At 35.4% G+C, this 17771-nt stretch overlaps 1 protein-coding gene across 2 annotated transcripts in view; it reads left to right on the top strand.

Annotated features, from left to right (window-relative positions):
* Positions 1-17771, top strand: part of MYO6 (myosin VI) — a 111182-nt gene that overhangs the window by 53637 nt on the left and 39774 nt on the right. For both annotated transcript variants that reach the window (XM_062572834.1, XM_062572833.1), the window contains exons 10-14: positions 3272-3352; positions 5967-6147; positions 8273-8417; positions 16063-16220; positions 17309-17400. In XM_062572834.1, coding sequence (XP_062428818.1) covers positions 3272-3352; positions 5967-6147; positions 8273-8417; positions 16063-16220; positions 17309-17400 — 657 coding nt within the window. The remainder of the gene's footprint in view (positions 1-3271; positions 3353-5966; positions 6148-8272; positions 8418-16062; positions 16221-17308; positions 17401-17771) is intronic.

Below are 17771 nucleotides of genomic sequence, written 5' to 3'. Positions count from 1 at the left end.
TAGATACTAGTTTATTATCTTATTTGATCCTGATAAAAGACTACCTGCTGGCCACTTTTTCCATACTGGAAGATTTCCTGTACTTTTTTTCTTTCAAAATTGAGAAATCTTTTCTTTTTTTTCCTCTCTCTCTCTCTAAAAATGTACTGTTGCATACTCAGCTGCTAGTAATTTTGTTATGAGTTCTTCTTGAGGTGTCCTCCCCAACTGTGATCCAACTGTTCTGTGGGTAACCCATCTTTAAAATAGTGTGGGAAAAAAAAATTATTCCTTCCTTCTCTTACCATGCATTTAGGAAGACTTAGGAATTGCATCCTCTCTTTCTAAAAGAATTACTATTTTCTCACTCTTCCCACCTAGGATCACCAGTATAATGGCAACGGTCATGTGTCTCAGTTACAGTCCTGATACTTTCATATCACTTATTTTTTCTTTCCTATTCTGTTTGAAATACTCTGTTCTCTTCTCCATATCTGTCATTTTCTCCAGTTCAGAATCTCTGCTGTTCTTCTCTTCATACTCCTCCATCATTCTTGGTCACTCTAATTAATACGATAAGAGCCATCAGTCCCTTTAGGCTGAAAAGTTTACCTTTTTTCTCCATTTGACCTGATGACCTTGTTCAACTCTTACTGCCAAGATTATTTCTTCTCATTAAGTGTGATTCCCCTCTTCATTCTTTCCTGAGGATGACTTATCTTCTCTAAATTTTCTGTTTTTCTACAACCTGTCACTGTTCCAGTCACTCCAGTCATGGAAAGGCCTGTAAAATGTGAAGGAAAACAGTGCTGAATGTAGTACATGTAACTATACCTAAATGATAATAGACTTAAAATAAATGTGGAGGAAATAGCACTTGAATTATTGTGTATACTTTTTTTTTTTTTAATCACCTTACTGTGCAGAGAAAAAGCAAAACAGAACTTTAGGAATCATTAGGAAAGGAATTGAGAATGAAATAGTGTGATATGTTGATACATAGGTCCACACTGGTAATAGTTTGCACAGTTTTGTCATCCCAACTTAGGAAGGAATGCATTCTTGGGTGAAACAGGTCATGTTTTACTTCTTCAGTTTAACTTTATAACTTTTTCTTCCAGCTTTCCTCTTTTCTCTTCCACTTCTCTAGCTGTTCAGATCTCACTGAAATAATAGATGGTGATATTAATAGTCAACTGTATTTGTTGTTTGATCAGTGTTTTCATATTAATGCTAATGTTTTTGAGGAATGACAAGAAATGCCTATGGCAAAAGTGATCTTAAATTGATTTTTTTAGAAAAATAAGTCCCTGAAGATGCAATTTTCATGGGCCATTTGTCTTTGCAATTATGCCATTTATCTTACGGTTTTTAGCTTATCATCTCAAAATCCAAATCAGAGTCAGGTTAGGTCCTAAGATTCTAATGTGTTTTGCTCAATGCCTGGTTTCTCTTTGCTATGTTAACTTCAAAATAGGACCATCTCAAATCTAAGGCAGTTCTCATTTTTCACAGAATTGAAACAGTATTAAGAAGGATTTTTTTTTTTTTTTTAGGTATTTGTATAACTTAATGGTTTTTTCTTCCTCCAATACCCCTGCCTACCCTTATCTCATATGATCCCCAAGATCTGCTCTTTGTGCATTTAGCTGTCTTGGCATAGGTGCATACTTGCTAAGGGCACATGAACCAAAATGACTGCACCAGCCTGAACTATTTTCTGGATTTTGTCAGGGGGCTAACAGTCCTTCCTTCCCGTGCATTTCTTTCAGGGAAGAATAAATTATACTAGGCAAAGAACTATGAGGAGCTACAAGTTTCTTTTCTTCTCTTTACCTCCCCTTCCTGCCAACACACTCATACAGTCCTGGTTACTCATGTTTTCGGTTCCCCTGCAGAAGTTTTCAGAGATTCAAAACCATTAGATAATCCCATGCTGAACCCAGCCGCTGAGTAGGTCCAGGTGGCTTTGAAAGAGTCTGCACAGTACATACGCAGCTGGAATATGCTTGATGGATAGGACGAGCTGAATTTTTTTCTGATCTTAATTTCTAGAGAAGAAATTGAGTTTGGATCAGTGTGGTCCACTGGACTCCAAGCATTGGAATATGTTTGGATCAGTAAAGATACAATGGGGCGTTGTCTGTCCGGGCTTTCTTGTTTGTTTTTGTTTTTTCAAAGCACAGTGATACTTAAAGGTTATACTTGGCTATTGCAAGTGTATCTTTCTTGTTGCTTTAAAAATACAATTTCTGCTAAATTTAGTATGTATGTTTACTTGAGTTTTTAGCTTTCATATGAAAGGTATTGTCTTGTGATCTTTTGTCTCCTACATAGGTAACTATTGAATACTGTGCTGGTTCACTTTCTCAGTCTGTCAGATAAATTTCCACTCTCTTGTTGATAAGTATGACCTTTTTCACCCCCCATCCACAGTTCTTGGGATCATGTTTCTAAGTACTATAATACAGGGATATATGTTGTATTTAAAATCTACTCTGCTTTGCATTCTTATTTGCTGATACAGTAAAGTTTTCAATATCATTAATCACCAAACAATGTTTCTCATCACTGTGTTTTAATATTAAATTAAAATTGTGTCTTAGTTTTCTTCTGCTATTAAAAATCTTTTAGATAATATTTTGCCTTTTAGAACTTTGTACTTTGAATAAAATTATATATAGAATTACCTGTGTTCACCTAGATGAAAACACCTTTGTTCATGAAGTGGAGCAAGGAATCATAGTTCACGTCATTCAGACAAAGGGCTCTTAAATACTTTTTGGACAGAGTTCCTAGTTTCAGCTGAACAAATCAGAACAAAAAAGCTGGTGATATCATTTTCCTGGAAGAAAATTCAGTCATTATCTGAATGCTTGAACTATTCCGTTTACTATACAGCAGGATTGATACCAGAAGCCAGATTCTGAATAGGTTTTTGCTTGCACCAAATTAAAAGTTTGTAATATTTTTCAAACTTTTTAGTGAACTATATTTCTTATTACTTATAGAATTATATTGCTAGTGAGAAAAAATGACCATAAAACTGTATAAAAATGTGACCCCCTGAAAAGCTTCCAATAGAAGTTTGCAACTGTTGTACTGTTACAACTCCGTGTATGTAAATAAATAAATTTTCAAGGAATGAATTCTGAACACCTACCATGTTGTTGCTATCACATAATGAAAGAAAGCTACGTAAAGCAAACCTTCATTAATAGCGTATTTTTTTATGCTATCTGTAATCAGGTATGCTTTTCCTCTTTTTTTTTTTTTCCTGTTGTTGTTTTAGTATTTAAATCGGGGCTGTACCAGATACTTTGCTACCAAAGAAACAGACAAGCAAATTTTGCAAAATCGGAAGAGTCCTGAGGTATGGTGTATGTTTCCTATCTTCAATTACTTTATATTATTAACAAATGCAGATAAAGCTAAAATTGATGATTATAGTTTTACAGTGTGGAATGAAATGTTCATTTTACACATTTTCACAGGTTTAAAGGTATGCCGTCAAAGTTGGCATGTTTAGAGCTCTGGTTTCGGAGTTCAATCCTAGAAATTCACTTTAAAGTGCATACTAAATCTAAAATGGAACACTATATATATAAAAATTGTTTCCTTTTCATTCTTACAATAATATAACACGTTAATGCAGCATGTCTCTGTGAAAGCAAAAATAAATCCAAGACTTCTTGTTGTTTTTCTTTTAAATCTTAGTATTGTCAGGAATAGATCAGGAGCAATAGTTTTTTCCAAAGCTGCTTTTCCGAAATTTTTATTGTCTGGATATTTGGCTGATATTCCAAACTTTTTAAAAAAACATTCATACTGCCTCATTTCCAGGATAAGTAAATCACCAGTATACTTTTATATAAATTTTTTTGAAATATCTTCTTTCTATGAACTGTATCTTATGACAGAACATAGCATTTTCTGGAGGAAAGTGTGAAAATTCACACGATTCTTTCTTTTTTCCCCTGCTATATCTCCTATTACACCTTTTAGAACTAGAATTACCAGAATTTAAACAGCTAAGCCTTTGAGCTTGTTTGCATGAGGACACTGAAGAGGTTAATCTGAATTAATAGTATATATGAATGAAAAGTTATTTAAAAACTTCATTATACTTCTACTCTATTGTCTAGTACAATTTGCATATTTTCATATATAAGTATCAAATTTTCATTTGAAAGCTGGAAAATTATCTTTTTGTTTAAACATTTCTATACTTGTGTTTCAGTAACAGGGCAAGCTACATCCATGTGTAGGGTAATAAAAAGATAAGTTTACTCAAGACCTCTCCCCCGTGACCCTGCCATCTTCTTTACCTTTGAAAACTTGGGCTTGAGTTTATTCAGAACTTCTGCACAGAAAGATAGTACAGATATTTTCTTTTCTCAATTTAGCACTGTGAAATATATTACTGGTGTTTTAGTGTTTGTAGGTTGTGATACTGAGCACATAATGCCATTTTTTTTTTGTCTGAATGTACGATATTTTCTATCATCAGGGATGATGGAGTGTGAGATGCAGAAATACTGATTTGATATTACTGTGAGGCAGAAAGTTGGTAAATATATAATGCTGTCAAATTTATAGGCTAAAACATGGTTGGGAGTTTTTGCCTCAGTTTACCTAATTTGTTTCAAATATGTATTTATTATGGTACCTGTAGTGAAGGCAGTGTAGGTACTCTTTAGGCATAAAGTATCAAAACTCATTTATTCTTACTACTGGAAGATGGACCTATGCAACTATGTGATTTACAGTCTGGTGTTCTGTCATAGAATGAGTCTTCTAATGGATTTGATTTGAAGTAAGTGTTCATCTAAACTAAAACAGATTTAAAGAATGATTATGAAAATACATCTTAGACACTAAATAGTGGAACAAATGATGCTATAATAACTGTATGTTCTGGCCATGAAAATTTGAAAAAGTAATGACGTGTCACACTTCAATGACATTAAGACTTAAATAGAAAGTATATTGCATTGTCTGGTATTTTAATCAGAACTGAATAGAACTGAATACTTGCTTTGTGATTTTATGAAAAATACTAATATTTAAGAAAGCTGGAATAGTCGATTAATACTTAAATTATTTTTGTGTTTTTCTTATCAGGAAGATGAGGTGATCATTTTACATAATTAAAAAATGTAGTTTAATTTTATTGATGTGTCTAAGTCCTGTGTGAAGTGAATTTTTCAGATGCATGTGTTGTTTTGATAAAAATCACTCTTTTTGACATTAACTAGGCTGCTATTTCAAGTTAATTATGAAAACTGTTTAGTAGAAAGCATTTTAATGTCATTGTAAAACTTGAATTAGCCTGTGCATGTTCGGTTAGTCCTTTGATTGCATGCAGATACTTTACTATCTACTCTTTGAAACAGTTCATAATCAAAATGGCTTTTGATGTATTTAAATTAGCACAATCAGCAATATGTTCAATTAATGTTTTGAAACCTAGGTGGTATTCTTTTAACCCCTAAAACATTGCAGACAACTTTACTGTTTCTTAATCTCCAGCAAAAATTAACAAGTATATTTCTGTAAACAGGTTTGTTTGGATACTTACTCTTTTCTGTTTCTTATTTGCCTTGTACTCTTCCCATGGCTTGTCAAATCCACTCTATCATCTTACTACAAGCACTTCAGTCTTTTTTTCAGCTACTATAGGAAGTGCTGCGTGGTACAAGTGCTTTTCTAGCTCCCTCAGCTCTTCCTTTCCACTGCTGCCTGTCCTGTAATCCTCTGTCCTTAGCTGTCAAACTCTCCAACTCTGCTTCAAAGTATCAAATTAAAACAAACTGGAGTACTTATGAAGTTTGGATTGTATGACAAACTCTGATCTCTTTCTATTTAGCTTGGTTTTGCATGTCTTGTATGTTTTTTTGTCATGCTTTATTTTTGACTGGAAATAATTATTTATATTTTATTGAAAATCACTTACTGAATTGTTGGCTTGTCTTGTTGTTTTGTAGTACCTTAAAGCAGGTTCCTTGAAGGATCCACTCTTAGATGATCATGGAGACTTCAACAGAATGTGCACAGCAATGAGAAAAATTGGACTGGATGATGCAGAAAAGCTTGATCTTTTTAGAGTAGTGGCTGGTGTCCTTCACCTTGGAAATATTGATTTTGAGGAAGCTGGGAGCACTTCAGGTTAGATGAAACATAAATTATTTTGTGCAAAAGTAATGAAAATGTCTCTGGATACAGATAATTTCTTTCCGTGTGAATTACTGTTTTGGAATAATGCTGTGTGTTCAAGGGTAATTCAGCCTTAATTCACCCCATTTTGAGGTTGTTTACTTATTATGTTTAAGTTATAAAGTTTCTCTGCATACTCCAGAAGCAAGTAAACTCTCACTGAAATTGCTTAAGAATGTATTCTGTGCAAAGTTTGTATGAAGAAAAGACATTTTGTTTCTGGAAACCATACTCGGATTTTTTTTTTATATATTATTATTACTAAAATTCAATTTCTTGATAATGTCACAAAAGCATCTTAAAATTAGAAACCTTGTCTGTATAGAAAGGCATTAGTCTGTTAACTTCCAAAAATACCTTCTTTTTATTATTTTGAGAGGTGAAAAAAGAGTAAAATTCAGTCTGTAATCTTTTTAAGATACCACTCGCAAAACAAATTGATGTGAGGGTAGCTGGGGCTGAGTAGTAGAATGCACAAGAAGGCTGAGGAAGGTCAATGAGTATTTTGGGAATATTTACTTTACTGTTGAAATCATCCTTTGTAAGTTGAGAACTACTACGTGTTCTTGAAGGAACTGAAGAAACTCCTAGTTTGGGTGTACTATAAATAAGAGTGGTAGAAAAGTTATTTATGTAGACCTTAGGCTAAAAATAATTTAATTATTCACTCCAAATGTTATTTAAAATGTTCTTTATGTTTTTTTCTAACAAGTTTACACAAGCTTGGCAGTATCTATTCATATAGGAAACTAAAATAAATTAGTTGCACTGCATCTTGCAACTCAAGATAATTTTTGGCCCTAAAGTAATGAATGGCTAGTTCTTTATCCTTTCTGCTCTTTTCACTTACCTGTAGCAATAATTTTCCTGAGAATAACAGGAAATAAGTGTTGTGATCCTGGCACGTGTACTTTGTTTAACAGATGTTTTGTTGAAATGTTCAAGTGTCTTAGTTAAGGACTTGTGAACCTGTAGTAGTGGGATAAGCTCTAGTAGTAAGATTATGGAGCAGAGTAGAACACAGCACACCTTTGAACTACTTATCCAGAAAAAAGTATGTATCAATATCTGATAAAGGATGTGGAAAGAGTCTGCCATGCCTGGTGCTGTTATTGGTCTGTATAGCAAGGAATTCTGGAGGATTACAGGAATATCCAAATCCAGAAAGGTTCAATCACTATAGTAAGTTACTAAGTTTTAGTACTTTTCTCTACTTATGTATTTTTGGAATAGTTCTGTATTTTAAAAGCAGAATTTCCATTAGCCTTTGAACAGTCTATGTTTAGAACAATGTGCTAGAACTACAGAATTTGATGCATAAATTTCTCTTGGGGAAATGACTCTTCACGTCTATAATCTGTGAATTCATTTCCAGATGCAGACTTGCATTTATTCAAAGTTGCTATTATTTCTTTTTCTCATGGCAAGATTGCTGCCAGTTTCTCATGTCCTAGAACTTGCTATAAAAATGCTGAATTTGCCACTGTTTTGTTAACATAAGAAAATATACTCTAAAGAGATTATTGTTTATTTTATGCTTTTGGTCCACTGAAAGGCAAAACCTATCCATTAGGTCAAGCTCAAGCATTCTTTGCAGAAATACGGATGGAAACCTTGAGTGATACCAAATTAGGGAACTTCTCTTTTGCGATTTATTTGAAAAATCAAACAGGATTTTAAAATGATAGAAATATATTGCTGAATGGCAAAATCTCACCTTGCAATGCAGTGTATTTTAATATTCTGTGCTCAAAAAAAAAAACATTAAATAAGATCTTTCAGTATGTACATTTTACATTTCTGAGCAAATCTTACATTATTATTACATGTGCTTAACACAAGAGGCTGAAGTTATGTATTTGCCTAAATGGTACATTGAATTAACTGAATTGTGCTTGCTTAGAGCTTTTGCGCTGTTTTAAAAATTATCTCTGTGCGTAAAGCATAGTGTGCTAGAGAGAACGCAGGAAGCGAAGTCGTGCAGCTCGGTTAAACTCTGCGTGCTTGACGGAGAGCGTCGGGCCTGGTGCCCGCGTAGCCCGTGCGTGAGGTAACGCTTTGCGCCCTGCCTCCGCAGGCGGCTGCACGCTGAAGAACCGCAGCAGGCAGGCGCTGGAGTGCTGCGCCGCGCTGCTGGGCCTCGACGAGGACGACCTGCGCGGCAGCCTCACCACGCGCGTCATGCTCACCACGGCAGGGGGCGCCAAAGGAACGGTCATCAAGTGAGTGCCGCGCCGCCAACGGCCGCCAACGGCCCTCTCGCCGCGCGCGCTTCCCCTCCGCCGCGCGCGCCTGCCCTCCCTCTGCCTGTTCGGCCAGCCGCAGGCGGCTGTCTCCGGCCGAGCTGTCCCAGCGTCGCTGTTTTTCTCTGCCTCTGTAGAAGCAGGGTTATGCTTCTGCACCGCTTTGTTTCTGAGGCTGTCTCTCATCCTTGCTGCCCCTACAGTAAACAACAACCCAGGTGTGACACTAATTTTCACATTTGACTCGGGAGAGAGTGGGGAAGTCATGGCAGCTTCAGGGATTAAACACATTTCCTATTTTATTATTATTATTTTTTTATCACAGCACTACTGAAACAAACTCTTTACCCCAGGACGGCCCTAGGCTTTGAGCTGGGAGCTCCTTAGCAGAAGGCCCCTGCCCTCCCCCGTCCCATCCCACAAGGCCGTATCTCATTTGAGGTAACGCTCAGGGATTTGGGTGTCCAACCTGGTGCCAAAGGCTTTGGGCCTGTCCACATGAAAAAGGGAAAATGATCAGGAACTCCTGCCTGACCCTTTGCAAATACGAGCTGAGTCACAATTAGCGAAGGGCAGTTAGATGGTTACTTAATGATTTGTGGAGTGCGAAAATACGAGAGTGTAGCAGATCAGTATTGTCAGTTCTGTCAAGAACAGAAACAGCTAGGTATATTTCTCTAATATTTAAGCAATGGTGATTTTGAACTGACAATTATTAACAGAAATTTGAGAAATACAGATCTGTTCATACTTTTTAGCAAGATAATGTGTATTTGTAGACACTGCTCTGATACTGACAAAGATGATCTTTTCTGGGGGAAAACAGCAGCTTCGAACACATCACACTCACCTTTTATAAAGCCTCTTATAAGCCAGTGAATGCATTGTGAGGCCAAAGAAAATACAGCAGTAACCCTGTTAAATCCCTAAGCTACACAGCAAATTAGATACGTTAATAGGTTAACAAATACTCTGGAGGGATGCTGATGCTGTTAACTACAGCATGCCTCAAGAAATTCTGAGGATCCTCTGATGCATATGTCTTGTTGTGGAGGCTGCACAGTATAGCAGTGACTGCTACTCCAGTTGGAGGCTAGTAGAGAGGTGATAGTAGCAGCCCCCTTTGTTCACCTTCCCATAGTCACGCTTCTTAACGTCCTATGGATTTTCAGATCTTCTGTGGTTGTCTTCACAACAGCAAGTGATACGTTTCTCTGTGTTGCCACTTTTAATTCTTACTCGATCAAGTTTGAGCTCCTACTGTTCAAACACAATGACACACTAATTCGGACGCATGCTGCTGCTTGCTGTTGTTGGTAAACATTTAATCAAAATCACAAAGTTAATAGTGTTTCATAGAAACATAGATGTTAGAACAATATAAATTTAGGGAGAAGGTGTTTTTTATGTAGGTATTAAGAATAACTCCCTATTGAAGTAAATAATAATAATAGCCTTATAAAAGAGTATTTGTTCTTTTTTGCATTAACTTGTATCTCAACAAGAAGCTTTCATCAAAGTAACTTTGTAGGCACAGAAATCATATAGTGATTTTTTTCTGTACCCACATGAACAGCAAATAATTGCAAAGAACGTGTTTAGAAATTATACTGATCATAACATGCTAATGCCCATGATAGTTACAACTTTTCTAAAACTGAATTTTATTAAAATGGTTATTTCGTAAAGAAAACTAGTGAAAAAAGTTTAGCTTCTACCACAAATTTTCTATTTCTATTTTTTCCTTTTAACACATAAGCTGTTAGGGGTGCTAGATAAGCTGCAACAACTGGATTGCATCCTTCAGCAGTTGGTTTTCTCACTATATCTTTTCAATATCTTTTTTTCTGGAGTTTAAAGAAAGCGTATTGGAAACTAGCTTTGGGACAAACAATTTTGAGCAAACTAATTCTCTATGTTTAGCAAAATGTGTTGATCTTTTAGTTAGGAAACTAATTACTACTCACTTCAGTCACTGGAAGAATGCCCAGGGGTTTCATGTTCACTAGTGAAACAATCAGGGTATTTTAGCTTAATTGAATTGGAAATACAATTTTGTGCATCTTACACCCAAAATTTAATATAGGAATACCATAATTAACTACCTGTATTAATACAAATAGCTTCATTACATATTTTGCATGTTTTAATGTTGGTTATTTCTGTTCCTTGAAGCAGATTATTGATGTGTTGTAGCACTAAATATTTTTTAACCTTTCATTAACTCAAGGGCTGAAACAACAGATAACCTTGGACTATCACTGTGGCTACAAGGTAAACTTAGCAGGTGCTAGTTAATGCTCTTTTAGGTTATCACAGACTTAGGAGGTGAAAAGTTGATTTTTGAGCACTTCAGAGCTTTGACTTTCTTAGTCCCCAAGGGGATGTAATGGATTTGAGTAATTAAGGTTTTCAATGGTCAAGAGCTCATTCTGTGCAAGAAAAGTAACCTTGATCTCTATCTAATTCCAACTGATAATACTAAACTTAAAGACAGTAGCTGTAGTGGAAATACTGCTCAGTGAGAGCTTCCTGATCTGCAGGATGAAACTGGTCTTCCAGGCCAAAATTTGAACCTGGTAAAACCATTGGTGACAGACTTTCTGTGCTCTTTGAACATCGTATCTTTTGAGTAAATATTCACAGCATATTACTAGCTCTTCTTAATTAACTCAGATTCAGGAGTCTTAAGTTTATTATGGGTATGTGCTGGTGTTCCAGTACTACATTACTGCTGAGTGGGTAATCTCAGTGATTTATTTCTAGCAGATTCTTCAGTAATCTGCTTATTTCTGTAGTTGCGAAGAAGAGAGATTCAAGAGTTAGAACTTCAAATGATTACTCCTGAACTGGTTACAGTACAGTGAAAAATTATAAGTAAGGATAGGAGAGGGATTATTCTACCTTCAATTCAAAGCTTAATATCCAGACTCTATAATATTTTAAATATTGTTTTTTTTTTTTCTGGAAAATGGTTACAGTTTTTTTCTTAAGTTATTAAAAGTACAGTGCTCTTAATCACTGTCATCTTGCTTTGTTATCAGTTGATACAGAGAGTGATAAATTATTCTTTTCTTTATAACAATGTGTACATGTAGGAAGACTTGGCTTTTACAGGAAAAAACGTTTCTCTTGTGCACACTGTTTTCCAAGTTACTATTTTTAGACCGTGTCTAAACTGACAGCAAAATATTTGATATGTCCACCCAGCAGAACCTTTATCAGTATTACAGATACAGTTATGGCAGACAATTATATCCTACAGAGTATAGGTGACACTTGCATTAACATACAGCAGAATGAGATTTGCGGGTTTTGAAAGACTACAACTGTTCATTTGCTTCAGCTTGTGATCCACTGTAATTGCTGATCTTTCTCTGTTGACTGTTCGTCTAGTTCTTCCCCATTTTGCATTTGAATGTTTAAAGTTAAGTATACTACAACATACTTTTCTTTACTGAATTCAGTCTTGTGGATTTTTAGACCATTTCGTCAATTTATCAAGATGATTTTTAGTCTGCATACACAAGCAGTTATGTTTATGTGCCAGCAGATCTTTTTCCTCCAATGTTTTATTCTGTGAATGACAAAAATGATTACAGAGTACTCCTTCCCATCTTAAAGGATTACTATGTTAAGCCTCTTTCTCTAGCATTTTCTAAACTTGTGCAGCAAAAAGTAAATATATGCTAATAAATACACACATAAATAATATCTTCTTCCCATGTAGCTTACTGCACGTGCAAGGAAGGTGAATGGGACAACTTTAGATATTTATTAAATAACCATGTTGTGCTACTGTAGCCTGGTTTAGAAATGATTTATTAAACCTCTATATGGTACTGGTAGTAATGAAGTTTATTTGTTTTATTTTGTTCCAGCAGCTCCAAGAACTTTCCTCTCCCCTCCCCCCTCTCCCCTTCCCCCTTCTTCCTTTCCTTTCGACTTTTTATGGGAGAGTAGATCATGTGGTTACTAGTAGGTCAGAATGAATAAATAGCTCATCTGAAATCACTGTACTCAAGAGTATAACAAACATTTTGTACTGCTCTGCACAATAGAGCCAACAGGGAGCAGTAGGAGGGTAGTGCTAAATACTATCTCTGATTTATTAAATACTAGTATGTAGTGGACTGTCAAGGAAACTTGACAGCTGCACTAAGTTTGTTTGTCCTTGTTTGTCTTCCAAACAGAGCATAATAATCACCTTGTTGGCTGATATATTTGCTCTCCATGTACAGTTCATTTATAGAGAGAAATAATGTGGTGTTACTCAAAATCCAGTGTACCTCTTAAACTGTAAATACGCTGTATTACTCTGTTATTTCAGCTTCACTCTTTCCATGAAGATTCTCAGATGGAACTCCATTGTCAAAAATAGATTATTTTACAATTTGAAACATTCACCTGGCATCATTCCAAGTCCTCCTGCTTCCTTTGGAGTAGTACATTTTTTACCAAAATTAATTTTTGGTAGACCTACTGAGGTCTGTGTTAAAAATACATTGGAAGGCTTGTCACTTTCAAAATTTCTAGATTTATTTCTTTTGCAGTTTTTAGAACTTAATCTTTTTCTTGAGTTGAAAACACATTACTTGTATTCTTGAATTACATAGGCCTTTAATTAGGTAGGGTTATTTCATTCAGGCTGTTTTGTGTGTGTGTGTGTGTGTGTGTGTGTGTGTGAAGTAGCAGTCTGGTTCGTTCTCAGTGGTTGATGGGCATCACTTCCCTTGCTCTCTCTCCTCTATTTATTGACAACCGTGGAGAGATTTATCTGGTCTGGATAAATAACCTGAAAAATATTAAATGGTGGAAAACATTTGGAGACTGGATAGAATTGTCCATAGGATAAATCCAGCCTTCAAGAGTATTTCACTTAGACCTCAGACTGTAGATCGTTAGAAACCTTCCTGAAGAAATTAGTATGAAAATCAAATATAGTTTTGTGTTACTGCCTTACTCAAATAGCTAGAAAATGGTGATGGATTTCTTCCCTATTTCTTGCAAGCATGTGATGGAGGAGATGGGGGAAAAAGTGAAAGAGAGGAAGGAAAACGCATCTTTTCCTGTTCAGGAAAAGAGAGTTATTTTTTTAAATAAAGTTCTTCTATATTCTGCTAGTTCAATTCAATTTCAGCATTATTTTGTGGTTGTATACTTTTTCAGTTGTGCAAAACACATTGCAAGGTTAGGTTTTCTTTCTTTCCATGGGTTTCTGATGAATACTGTGATAATTTATATTAATAGTAGGGTTTTGTGCCTTCTCTGGAACTCTGCATAATACTGGTACAGTTTATTTTTCTGTGGAATAGGGCTATTTTGTAACTACATGCTCTAGAAGTATAACTGCTTCCCATGTTTAGTGGCTTAAAAACAATAGAAAGCATAGAAGATTTTGTCATACTGTATTATGTAATAGGTCTGCAGCTGACATGTGAGAATTAGCATTCTGATCTCTTAAACGTATCAGAATAGAACATAAAGGTACCTCCCTTCTATTTATAAGATTTCTGTCAGTACTTGTTACCCTAAGATAAATCAGCAGATACTTAGATAGTAATTAGCTTTAACCCAATCTTATCTTCCACTAATGTAATGTAGCTGCATGTGTCCTTAGTGGATGTAGTCTCTGGTTTCCTGATTTGTCAGTCACAATAGAAAGTGGTCTCCAACAATCTGAATTTTTGCTTCAGAAGTATCATCTTTGAAAATTACAGAAATAGTAATTACGAGTGAGTTTAGTGCTTATGAATCCTGGGAGGTCAAGGAAACGATGCAATACGGGTAAACTGTTGGTTTTCTTCTCTGAACTGCTAGTTCTTACTACTCTGATGTAAAGAAAACAACCTGGAGGGGGCAACAGAGCAGTTCCACATCTGTGACATCTTAAACCTCTTCGAAAGGGGGTTGCCAAACAGTTTAGGTGAGTTTTTAAGGGTAGATTCTTGTATATTAGGAAGGTTCCATACCTGGTTATCCACCACCTTACCAGAGCAGTCTATCTGTTGATCAAATACTGATTGTTAATGTAGCTGTAGTGGTAGAAGGATATAACAGGCAAGTTACATAGGGAGAAGTAATACAGGGTGTTATATGGGGAGAAGTGATTTATTAAGCCAACTGATAGATGTATTTAGAAAAAATAGGCGAGCTTTCAGCATACAAATGAAACTATCATCCAGCATTCCTCATGACATAAGAGGACTGCTGTGATAAAAATTTTGACATTCTGTGTGTCCCTCCCTGCAAATTATATTAGTTTGTTTACTAAAGACTGTATCTCCTTTTTTTTTTTTTTTTTTTTTTTTTTTTTTTTTTTTTTTTACTCTAACATTGGAGGTATATATCTGGCCAAGGGTCTGTCAGTGTTTACACTTAATTTTTTCTTTCTTTGTTTTTATGTTTTTCATTGAGATCTAAAAGTCCTTTGGGGAATTTCAGTTACTGATCAGATTCTTCTCTGTGGAGGTTGCTGGGAATTTTGGCAATTTGATAAAGATCTAAGTGCAATTTTCAGTCATTTTATGAAGCTCAAAGTTCATTTTTGTTGGAAATTTCATTTTTGATACTTCTTCCAGGCTGTTTTTCAACTGATTCCTTAAAACTTTATCCATGAATCAGTTGTCTTATTCTGCAGACTTTTAGAGGTTATTTCTGAGCTGTATATAATATAACTTTTTTGGTTTTGGTGCTCCTTCTGTAAAACTGAACACTATTAAGAAATGAAGGAGAAAAAAGGTCTTGCAGAACGTATTTATCCAGGAAATGGGATAGTTGATGTACTTTTAAATACATGTATTCTAAACATGTTCCTTCCATACTGACTTCATGAAATAGCTAAATTTATATTATAATTTATATAGCTAAAATATGTGTTTATATGTGCCTGATATTCCTTCAAATTTGTCATGCATTTCAGAACTTTTGACATTTTGACTCGGTTCTAAAAATAGTTAGCAAAGATAAATGCTAAATTGGGATATAAGCTTAAAATAAATAGGCCCAGGACAGAGTAAAGGTCTGTAATTCAAGAGGGGGAAAGAAACAAAGGATAGTAATCAGCTGTTAAAAGGCTTCTTTTTCTAGTGAATAAAAAGAATCCTTATTTTGAGGGTATATCCAGCTTTCATCATCAGAACAAATACTCCTTATCTTCACTTTCTTATTTCTGTTGCCAGTTAATTTGCAGCTATATAGTTTTAGTTATAGGCCTTGTGAAAACATAAGATCAAGATTGCCAGAACAAAACTGAACTTTTATTGTATTTGTTAAGCTCCTATTGTAATTAGGCAGATCATAACTAACTTGTTTAAATATTTTTGTAGGTGGCACTATTTGTATTTTAGATGTCTTTGCCTATCATCAATATGATTTTGATTATCTAACAAACATGAAATCATCTGCATGTCACTGCTAGGGAGGACAGTGGAACGTAATTGTTTCTCTTTACAGACAGAATAGTTAGTCTAATGTGGCAAGATTGTTTTTCTGAGTCTAGAGCTCAGGTTTTTGTATCCTAATCCACAAGAGTGGGAAAGGCTCTTTTTAAGTTTAGGGTCTAATCTCGGGTATTTTAGTGTGAGGAATTCTGAAACTTAATATCTGTATTTTTGTTCTGTAGAGTACCCTTGAAAGTGGAACAAGCAAACAATGCTCGTGATGCCTTGGCTAAAACAGTGTATAGTCATCTCTTTGACCACGTAGTAAACAGAGTAAACCAGTGTTTTCCATTTGAGACTTCTTCTTTCTTCATTGGAGTTTTAGATATAGCTGGTTTTGGTAAGTATAATTTGAAAAATTCTTTTTTTTGTAGTTGACTGTTATTACCACCAAAGATTCAGTGATAAATTTTTAAAACAGAATGTGATAGAGTTTTCTTTTTGGTGGTGATGCATGAGATGGGATATATGTACTGAAGAGGATATCCAGAAAGCAGACAGTGCCTCATTTTCCTGAGACACAAGAATGCAAAGGAGGTCTGGAGCTTTTGCTGCTGGCCTAATGGTCAGAAGTGTTAGTGTGAAAATAGACATCTTTGTAAGATTTCTGATTCCTGCAGTGTGTGGGCAGACACTACTTTTTCTCCTGTGGTCATTCCTGTACTGCTTTGAAGCACTAGAAATTTGCTACTCATTTTAACTGTAGCAGCTGTTACTCAGTACTGTAAGGAATCTGTTTCTCAATGTGCTGATAAAAAGCAGGGCTAATGTGCTTATGCCTGCTTTCCATGCATAGAGTCTTACTGTGGCTACCTACTAAAATTAGGAAAGATGTTGAATGTGCATACTGTGTTTTCATTCAGTCCTGAGAAGATCTCTTCATACAGATTGACAAGCAAAAAGAAATTTTTGAATTAAGATACTGTTCCCTGGGGATTGTTTCTGTAAGAGAGCAGGACAGTGGGTTCCTGGTTGCTTCCTGGAAGTGGTGGCATTGATGGTACCCATAAAGCTTATGGACTCTTAGGCTCATTAAGATTCAGAGAAAGGCATGTTTTCTGGTGTGCTAAGGAAGGCAGTTGAAGACCTTTGATTTTGGGGTCCTCAAGACTATGATGTCAAGTGCCAGCCTGTGATAACGTGCATGCATGACTGTGTATTGATGCAGTGTCATTTTATGGTAGCATCTTGGTTAGGTTTGCCAGCAGATGTAACTGTTACTGTGTTAGAAATGTGATCTACCTCAACATTTTTACCTCTGTCTTACATGCAACTTGAAAATTTGTAGAAGATTTTATTTATTGAATGAAAATCATGGCTCTGAATGCATCTTTAAATATTTACACTCTAAAGCTTTTGTCACTTACTGTGTAATATGAACTCTTGGAACACTGGTTTATCACAGAAGTTTTAACTTCCATTTTTCAGAATACTTTGAACACAACAGTTATGAACAATTCTGTATCAACTACTGTAATGAAAAATTGCAGCAGTTTTTTAATGAAAGGATTCTGAAAGAGGTATGTTATGTTTTGTTATATCAGGGTATTTCTGTTTTTTTCTTGTCTTTTTTAGTAAAATACCATTTTCTGCAAGATTGTTCTTTCTTCTCAGGTTAGAAATTTCAGTTGACAAATTGTATCTTTTTGCTCTGTGAGATCAGATTATGCTAGAAAAGAGTATGACTTTTTGAAAACCAAAACTCTCTTGCATGTGCATGCGCACACACACGTGTACATACATGCACACACGATCTCTCTCTCTCTCACCTTTTTTTAAAAAAATAAAATATTCAGACGAGAAGTCCTACTCCAGATATGTTTCATTAACGTCAGGCATTGAAAACCTGATATGGATGTCTACGTATGTGTTTTTATTGAGCATATAATTG

Source organism: Rhea pennata, chromosome 3 (genome assembly GCF_028389875.1).
Source record: "Rhea pennata isolate bPtePen1 chromosome 3, bPtePen1.pri, whole genome shotgun sequence".
NCBI lineage: Eukaryota > Metazoa > Chordata > Aves > Rheiformes > Rheidae > Rhea > Rhea pennata.
This window is presented reverse-complemented; position numbering and strand designations above follow the sequence as displayed.